The sequence below is a fragment of the Cherax quadricarinatus genome, chromosome 19, assembly GCF_038502225.1.
Source record: "Cherax quadricarinatus isolate ZL_2023a chromosome 19, ASM3850222v1, whole genome shotgun sequence".
In the NCBI taxonomy this organism is placed as follows: Eukaryota; Metazoa; Arthropoda; class Malacostraca; order Decapoda; family Parastacidae; genus Cherax; species Cherax quadricarinatus.
This window is the reverse complement of record NC_091310.1, coordinates 42,498,468-42,508,467: the sequence shown is the minus strand read 5'-3', so window position 1 is coordinate 42,508,467 and position 10,000 is coordinate 42,498,468. Positions and strand designations below refer to the sequence as shown.

The 10,000-nt window shown below is 40.5% G+C and overlaps 2 protein-coding genes across 9 annotated transcripts in view; one reads left to right on the top strand and one right to left on the bottom strand.

Annotated features, from left to right (window-relative positions):
* The window catches only part of app (Palmitoyltransferase app), a 191,758-nt gene extending 187,993 nt beyond the window's left edge, over positions 1-3,765 (bottom strand). The window contains exons 1-2 of one of the 6 annotated variants that reach the window (XM_070086751.1): positions 3,603-3,765; positions 3,195-3,350 (exon numbers count right to left, since the gene is read on the bottom strand). Coding sequence is in view for 3 of the 6 variants with exons in the window: in XM_070086752.1 (XP_069942853.1) it covers positions 1,911-2,078 (168 nt within the window). In the remaining 3 variants the exon portion in view is untranslated. The other 5 variants (XR_011392200.1, XM_070086750.1, XM_070086752.1 and 2 more) reach the window with 5 other exon arrangements.
* Positions 3,766-7,926: 4,161 nt separating this feature from the next.
* The window catches only part of Daao2 (D-amino acid oxidase 2), a 64,126-nt gene continuing 62,052 nt past the window's right edge, over positions 7,927-10,000 (top strand). For 2 of the 3 annotated variants that reach the window (XM_070086745.1, XM_070086744.1), the window contains exon 1: positions 7,928-8,036. The gene's annotated coding sequence lies outside the window, so the exon portion shown is untranslated. Of the gene's footprint in view, positions 8,037-10,000 lie in introns of all 3 variants that reach the window. The other variant, XM_070086746.1, reaches the window with a different exon arrangement.

Here is a 10,000-nt window from a genome sequence, read left to right as displayed (position 1 = left end):
GTTGCAGGCATTTTTTTAATTAAATCCTCATGCAACTTCCTAGCCTTTTCACATATGATCGCTTGAGAGACGCTATCTCCTGCTATCTGTTTTTCATTTATCCACACCAATAAGAGTCTCTCAACATCTTCCATCACTTGCGATCTTTGTTTCGAAAACACAGTTGAACCTTTGGCAAGAACAGCTTCCTTGATTGTCTTTCTGGTGCCCACAATAGTAGCGATGGTTGATTGGGGTTTCTTGTACAGCTTGACTAGGTCAGCTATACGCACTCCACTTTCATACTTATCAATTATCTCTTTCTTCATTTCTATAGTAATTCTTACCCTTTTAGGTGTAGGGTTGGCACTAGAAGCTTTCTTGGGGCCCATGGTCACTTATTTTCCAGAAACAGCACCGAAAATACTGTAATAATACGAAATATTCCGAGTGTATGCTTGGATGTTACCGCGGAGGCTGGCTGGTAAACAATGGGACGGCTGGCACATGTGAGGCTGGCTGAGGGCACATTGGACGCGTCTCGGACGAAAATCGGTAAGCGGGTTTTTAATCGGTATGCGCGGCAAAAATTTTGCGATAAAAGTAATCGGTATGCGGAAAAATCGCTATGTGATGCCATCGTTATGCGGGGGTCCACTGTATATATATATGTATGTATATATATATGTATGTATATATATATGTATGTATATATATATGTATATATATATATATATATATGTATACACACATATATACACATGTATATCGTGCCTAATAGGCAGAACTTGCGATCTTGGCTGAAATAGCAACGCTCATCTTGCCATATAGGACAAGTGAAAATTTGTGTATGCAATAATTTCGCCAAAATCATTCTGAACCTAACGAAAAAAATATATTTCACTGTGTTTGTTTAGTATTAAATTACTGTAAACAAATCTAAAATATATTTAGTTGGGTTAGGCTAAAATAAATTGCACTTGTTATAATAAGGTTAGGTAAGTTTTATAAGTTCATTTTGGTGGAAAATTAAAAATTTTTACATAAACATTAATGAAAAAAATATATCTTTAAACGTATAAGAGAAAATTTTAGAAAGGACTTAATTTTAAATGAGTTCTTGCTAATTGACCAGTTTTACATATTCGGCACGACATATATATAAATTTATGGACCGTTTTCACCGGGTTACCCTATTTTGGTGATAGAGAGCCAGTAGAATGAAGTCTACCTTGTTACTGTGGGTTCAAAAGAAATGCATAAGTTTATAATAAATTCTGCATTTCTTAGGTCCCATTCCAAATGTCATAGTGTAGCATGCAGCTTTAAAGAATTTCAAGTGATCAGTATCAGTGGAAAAACTGCCTACAGTATATCAGTGACAAATGAATGTATCTCACAATATTTAAATTAATTCTCTTAAAATAGCTACACTATAATTTATGGTTTTAAAAAATACCGAAACTGCAAGATAGACAGCTGTACTGTAGGTGCACAAAATAAAAAAAAATTGCCATACCTTTAAAATTTCAGCTGTCATTGCGTGTGTGTTTCTTCTACTTCCGTAACATGAACATGTACACATGTAACAAAATTACAAGCACATTTTTTGTGACATGATGCTGGCCTAATATGCAAGTTGTATCACAAAGATGGCACTGGGAGAACTGCAGCTAAAATGTAAGCAGCTGTTTAATTGGAGAAGAGGACATCTTGTAGTTTTACGAAGCGCAATGCCAACAAAGATGCTCTTTTGCAAACTGAGGAGTGTTTTCTCACTACATATTTCCACACACTTTAAATACCTATTTTTTAGTTGAACTTGCTGGCGTTATTAATAAGTCACAACTTGCTCAAAAATTCTGTCGACACTACAAGGTTGATGCACAGGAGTACTGAGTAGAGGTGAAGGCAGCACCTCGAAGGCTCACCTTGGTCTTGGGATGCTCGTCCTTGGGAGAGGTCGCATCTAGGTTGTCTGAGGAAGAACTGGCACTCGACTGTACACACTTGTTGTCTAGGAGGTGGTCGCTGGACTGTGTGGGGGACTGTGAGGGCGACTCGAGAGCCACACGCTGGTATATACCTTCCTCAAGCATGAAGGCAGCGATGAAGAGCAAGTCTGGTCACCTTCACCTGGACAGGTCCTGGTCACTGCCTGGACAGGACCTGGACACTTTCACCAGGTCATGTCCTGGCTAACACTTTCACCGAGACAGGTACTGGATGCCTTCACCAGGACATGTTCTGGTTATTGACTTCACAGAGGCAGGTCCTGGACACCTTCACCAGATCACGTCCTGGTCAACACCTTCCCAGACAGTTTCTGAACACCCTCACCAGGTCAGGTCCTGAACACTTTCACTAGATGAGGTTTGGTTAATATCTTCCCAAAGACAGGTCCTAGACACTCACTAGGTCAGGTCCTGGTAAGCAACTTCCCAGATAGTTCCTGATCAACACCTTCACCAGGTCAGGCCCCAGTCACCTTCCCAGAGACAGGTCCTGGACTCCTTCACCAGGTTAAGTTCTTGTTAACACTCCTAAACACTTTCACCTGGCCAGGTCCCAGACAACACTTTCCCAGAGGCAGGTCATAGACACCTTTAACAGATCAGGTCCTGGTCAGCACCTAAACCAGGTCAGGTCCTGGTCAGCAACTTCACCAGGTCAAATCCTGGTCAGCACCTTCACCAAGTCAGGGCCTAGTCAGCACCTTCACCAGGTAAGGTCCTATCCACACCTTCACCAGGTCAGGTCCTGTCCGCACCTCCACCAGGTCAGCTAGTGGTCAGCACCTTCACCAGGTCAGGTTGTGATCAGCACCTCCACCAGGTCAGGTCGTGGTCAGCACCTTCACCAGGTCAGGTTATGATCAGCAGCTTCACCAGGTCAGGTCGTGGTCAGCACCTTCACCAGGTCAGGTCAACACCACCTTGACACACAACACTGGCACCAGAACCTGACCTCCCAGGGGTCACTACTACCGTCACTCCCGCGGGCGCACCGTGACCCTCCTTGACCCAGGTCACTGCAGCAGGTCAGAGAGCACACCACGGACACGAACAAGGCGGCAGGAAGGTCAAATAACAGGTGACATGAGCGAGCAGCTGCACCTTAATGAGGGTGTGTTCAGAGACTGAGTAAGTCAGGGTCGCGCACCCGCGGCCGCCCACAACACGCCCATCACGCCCACTCCCGCCCACCATACTCACTACATCATCCTTATTATCACTCCCTGGGAGGAGTAGCAGCCTCCCTAGAGGTGCTAATGTGGGTATTCTCACGCAAAAGAGAAACAATGGCCTCAAAACTGTGGTAAATAACTGGCAGTGCCACCTGTTGGCAGGCAAGTTCCGCCGCTCCACCACCTGGAAATAACCATCTTTTATGATGAGATAAACACACTAAAATATTTATTTTCATGTTCCCAATAAGCTTTAAAGTTTATTTCAGCATTATTTAAGTTAAAGTCTGGAATGTGTTCAGACTAGAGTTACAGTATAAATTCCTACAATAACTGCATTAAGCTCATGATTATTATAGGCATGCATTGATGATAAATAAAATATTTAACTTAGGATAACCCAACAAAATTAAAAAATATTTCTTTACAGACTTACCTTTGTGGATTACAAGAACATAATATATCGGCACAAAATAATGCACTTGTAAGGTTTAGTAGAGAACCACCCTAGGCGGAGAGAACGTCAGAGTCGCCAGCAAGTTTTCTCCTCACAAAGAACGTGATTAATTATGAACCATGATAGCTCGGATAATGGCTTTATTGCTCACATAATTATTATCACAATCTATACCTTCATTCTTCTGAAAGTGGTTACCAGGTCAAGCTGTTAGCCAATGCATTTATAAAGTTCAGTATATTTAGGTCAGCTGCATACGGTATATTACACACAGTAAAGATAAATAATTTACCCCTTTGTCGGGTTCCTTGAGATAAGATAACTTAAGATTTTGTTCGGATTTTTAATCCGAAGGGTTAAACACCAAGGATAACCCAATAAAAGCAGTATGTCATCTAGGATTGTCTTATTTCCATTGAGGGTCTTTAATCTTGTCCCCCAGGATGCTACCCACATAATTCGACTGACATCCAATGGAAATAAGTCACTTTGACTTTTTTGGGTCATCCTAGGTAATCGACACATATACTGCTATGTATGATAATGTGTGTAACTGTATTTATGTATACCTGTACCTGAATCAACTTACCCAGGTGCCTACTTACTGCTAGGTTGAAGGAAACGTGCCCGATGTGTCAGCTCGTGCCGGAGGTCGAACCACGGACACTATCCAATAAATCGGACTCGCTCTCCTTTTCTTGAAACAAACATAATTACTTCCCATTCCCAGGCACTGTATGACCCTTACAGGTTTAAAGCTTCCCCATGAAAATAAAAATACGTCTTAAACACACCGGTGGTTTCCCATAAAAAAAAAAAAGAGGAAACGTCCATCGTCATTCGTTTAATGGCTGTCTTGCCACAAACATGTTTACATCATAGTTCAGATAACCTGAACTGTAATATCCTCACTCCTCCTTTAGAATGCAAGCACTGTGCTTCTCTGTCTCTCTTCATAAATGTTTCCTTGCTCTCGCTTCAACAGCATGTCAAGTAACAAAAAAGAACACTTGACCCCACTCTCATCTAACATGTTCGCACAAGCCTATTGGACGCCCAAGCTCCTAGCACTCAAAACCAGCTTTTCCCCCTCCCCCCATTTTCTTGGAATAACCCCTACTCCTTATTCCCTCTACCCAAAATTTATATGACATAATGAGGGCAAATTCCTAGGCCTATACCTTGACAACAACCTGAATTTCAGCACCCATATCCAACATATAACCAAAAAAGTATCCAAAACGGTTGGGATCCTCTCCAAGATACGATACTACATGCTGCAAAATGCCCTTCTCACACTGTACCACTCACTTATTTATCCATACCTCACCTATGCTATTTGTGCTTGGGGATCAACTGCAGCAACACACCTAAAGCCAATAATAACCCAACAAAAAGCTGCAGTAAGAATAATCACTAAATCCCATCCCTGGCAACACCCCCCCCCACTCTTCATAGATCTAAACTTACTCCCTGTTCAGTACATCCACACTTACTACTGTGCAATCTACATCTACAGGACCTTAAACTCCAATATCAACCTTAACCTAAAACGCTTTCTTGATAGTTGTGACAGAACCCACAGGCATAACACCAGACACAAACATCTCTACGACATTCCCCATGTCCGACTAAACCTTTACAAAAATTCAATGTATGTCAAAGGCCCTAAAATCTGGAACACCCTACCTGAGAACTCTAGAACTGCAGACACATTCATCACCTTCAAAACTACCATTAGAAAACATCTTATCTCCCTGATACACCCCATCAACTAACTACACGAATACCACCTGGTGGTTCACACTTACACTCACTCACCCATTTGACCATAAACAGAAATATTAATCTCAATCTTAAACTAATGAATCCTGTGATACTCCAATACTGAAACTATGTACTGTGCCAAAACAAAAGCATTCACATTGCTAAACTCACAAACTAGTATTTAGTCACTTAGCCATAATACCAACTTACCTCATAATTTGTAATATTTTAAAATTAAGAATTAAACTAAGTCTGCCCGAAATGCCTAGCCATGCTAGGTGTTCTAGTGGTACACTCTGTAATCATTATTTAACTACATGTAAACCACACAATAACCAAATTCTATAAACTCAGCATTGTAATCCTTATAGAGAATAAACTTTGAATTTTAATTTTAATTTTAATTTGAATCCTATTTTACTCTATCCTCTCTAAATGCTCTTCTTTTGCATCCATCTATAAAGTTCTTTGTCTGCACAAATGCTTCACTGCACCACCTATCTTTTCCCACCGTCTATTCTATGGTTCACCTCGCCTTTCACAGACAAATCCACTGAAAGATCCACTTTCAGATATCTGAACACATTTACTTCTAGACTCCCTCCCTCTTATCTCGTATCCAGTCTTTCAATGCATAGTATTTTTCTTTTGTCACCTTGCACTTTCCTATATTCTCTATTAATTTCCTTCTTTTACATGCGTCGTCCCCCAACCTTTGAAACTTTCCTCAGAATCTCCCAAAAGAACCATGTCATCAGCAAAAAGCAGCCGTGACAATTGTGGAAAATTACATTTATCTGAATGTATCATTATATACATAACAGTAAATGAACAATGATAACTATTATTTATCAGTTAGACAAGTAGGAATTTGGGACACTTAGGTCGCAAAAAAAGTCCCCCTTCGATACCTACCACTGTCATATCCACAAGTTGCTCTGGACCTATTAATTAAATGAAATATACATCACCAGGAATGCTGGTAAATATATAAATTTGTGGACTGTATATTAAAAATAAATGGTTATATTTATACACAATTACATAACAGAAGGAAAATATATCTTAATATCACTCACCGATTTGACTGGATATTAAGTTGTATCATACTCGGAAAAACCTCACTAACTAAATTTATGAAAACACTGGCCAGAATTATACACAAATCTAGAGAGCTTATCTGAGGTTCCTGGAGCTGTCTTGTCCAGTCGTCTGATATCTCAAGTTATGCAGGAATGCATGTCCAACAATTTCGCCTCCTATTTGAGAGGTGTCAGCCCAATTTTAACCTCTAGAGCACGAAAATTCCTTCCCATTACACTAACGTTGTATCCAATTCAAAACCAAGATGGCGAGTGTCTCCTTTTTTTCGATAACATACTTCTTTTAAAAATACAATATAGGGCATCTATTTACCTATAAATTACCGTATTTCCGGAAAATATATACAGTATTTTCCACAACAATTCCCGCTTTGCATTTAATTTGTTATCACTTTTAATATCTCACCTCTCCGTAACAGGAGAGTTATAATGTTAGAGAATCTCACTTTCAAAGACCACAACAATGTATCTACCACAGCTGCTAGGAAAATGATAGGATGGATAATGAGACCCTTCAAAACTACAGATACCAAGCCAATGATGATTCTCCTCCCTTTCAAGGCAGGCGAAACTGCAACCGGAGAATACACAGAGAACTTTCACTTCATGTATAAGTACCATAAAGCACCTAAACTACTGGGAACAGCTGTAGTCCCTTGACCTGTACTCCTTGGAATGCAGGCGAGAAAGATACATAATATACACTTGGAAAATTCCAGAGGGACTAGTTCCAATCTGCACACGGAAATCACTCCCTACGAAAGCAAAAGGATTCGGCAGGCGGTGCAACATCCAACCCAGTGTAAAGCAGGGGGGCCATGAGTGCACTAAGAGACAATACAGTAAGTGTCAGGGGCCCATGACTGTTCAACTGCCTTCCAGCATACATAAGGGGGATTACCAATAAACCCCTGGCTGTCTTCAAGAGGGAGCTGGACAGGCACCTAGAGTCAATTCCTGACCAGCCGGGCTGTGATTCGTACGTTGGTTTACATACGGCCAGTAGTAACAGCCTGGTTGACAGGCCCTGATCCACCACGAGGCCTAGTCATGGACCGTGCCACGGGGGCGTTGACCCCCGAAACACCCTCCAGGTATACTCCAGGGGCCCTTCCAGGATGCTGTGGATGGGCTCAACAACTTTGATCACAGGGCACCTGCGCATGCCAGTTGTTTGAAAAATCTGATCATTGTTACAGTGCACAAGTGTGGAAAATTTGAAGCCGATTGAATGAGGAGTTTTTGCGTTATGGGCAAAATAAAATTGAAAATTTTGAGGTTAAAAAAAGGACAAGGAAAATAAGGAAACCTCTTAAAGGTACCTCGTCAGGGATACCTAATAAGACCTATAGTTCCCATGACGCACCGACTTTGTACTGTTATCCAAACAAAATGTTATATTATTTTATGCTATCTTATCGTAACTTACCTTATCTTATCTTATAATTTCTCCCATTGTTGAACTATTGGTATATTGTTCCCAGGCAGCAAGGCTGAATAAGGCGTAACCTTTAGTAGGCCTTAACAATATCAACAACTAGTGGTAATACTGGGTTGATTTTCTGGTGCCCTCTATATATACAATATTCTCAGTAATAAGGGTGATTTTTTTTATATTTTGAGAAAATATAGAGTTGAATAGTGAGAGAGGAGGGATGGAGGAAGAGGTAGTGCTGTGTGGAACCTGAATGATTGATCATTGTCATAGCTGATTATTTTGTTAGGTAAGACACATATGCAACAGTTAGGTATCTTTATTTCGAAACGTTTCGCCTACACAGTAGGCTTCTTCAGTCGAGTACAGAAAAGTTGATAGAAGCAGAAGATACTTGAAGACGATGTAATCAGTCCATCACCCTTAAAGTTTTGAGGTGGTCAGTCCCTCAGTCTGGATTATTATTATAATCAAGGGGGAAGCGCTAAACCCAGAGGATTATACAGTGCCTGGGGGGAAGGGGGGGATGTGGAAGGCATTCAGGCTTAATTCGGGAAACTGGAGCACAGATCCAATTCCCTAAATCAAGAACCCCTCACCAACATCAATGAACCTTCCTTGAGGGGAACCCTCAGTCTGGATTATTATTATAATAAAAAAAAAAAGAAGCGCTAAGCCACAAGGACTATACAGCTCCTCAGTCTGGAGAAGAGTATTGTTCCATAGTCTGAAACAATATGGAGTTTACGTGACAGGATGGAGCCTATATACCGCCAGGAGGTGAGATGTAGGCCACTAGTAGAGGTAAGAATGTTGTCGTTGGAAGGTCAGGTCCCTCTCAAATCCAGCCATTCTCACTAGAAGAAGTTGACAAAGTTGATTTCAGGTCTGTACCAAGATACCCTTGTGTTGCAGTGTCTGACAGAGTGAACATTAAAATGGTATAAAATGCCGACAGGTTGTTAGGTAAGACATATGTGTCTTACCTAACAACCTGTCGGTATTTTATACCATTTTAATGTTCACGCTGATTATTTTGTTGAGTAACGCTGAGTTTTTGGTGATTAGCATTTGTAGATACACGTGCACAGATACTATAAGTAATGTTAAAATAGATTAGATTAGTACAGAGCGAATAATGTTTGTGGTACATGTCCTCAATTTTGGAAATTTTCGTGAATATATGCTGGATGTGAGTGTTGAATTTTAGGTTACTGTCAAGGTATCCACCCAATTTTCCCTTATTCATCTTTCTACGTGTGTTATTTATCCATATGTTTAGTTGAATATATTTGAGCTTTATTCTTAATCACTATGTAGAAAGATTTATTAATATTGACGGTGACTTGGTCGGTTGTTATCCAAGTAGATTATGACCTCGTCATTGTATTGTTTTTCTTGCATTATTGTAACCTGTTACTAGGATAATGTCCTTATTATGGAAACACCTTTCATATTTTGTAAAGCAATCTAAATAGTCTTCAACCTAAAATTAGTTTTAATCTAGCCCTTATCCAAGTTATTTACATTTGTCACATTGTTATTATGCATTGTTATCACTGTGCTGTATTATAATTATTTATACTGTATTCTTAGTTAACCACCCAGTTTAACTGTGTAACTGTATTTCCAAACAGTATGTAGTGCTCCCCCATGATTATAATAATCCAAACACTAGTACAGTAACTTAGGCACAAAATGGAATGACTTCGAGAGTGTATAAATCTCTAGTGGAGGAAAGGCGGGGTAGAGGTCGGCCTCGGAAAGGTTGGAGGGAGGGAGTGGGTAAAAAGGGTTTTGTGTGCGAGAGGCTTGGACTTTCAGCAAGCACGTGTGAGCATGTTAGATAGGAACAAATGGAAACAAATGGTTTTTAGGACTTGATGTGTTGTTACAGTGTGAGCAGGATAATATTTTTGAAGGGATTCAGGGAAACCGGCAGGCCGGACTTGAGTCCTGGAGATGGGAAGTACAGTGTCTGCACTCTGAAGGAGGGGTGTTAATGTTGCAGTTTTATAACTGTAGTGTAAGCATGCCTCTGGCAAGACAGTGATGGAGTGAATGATGGTGAA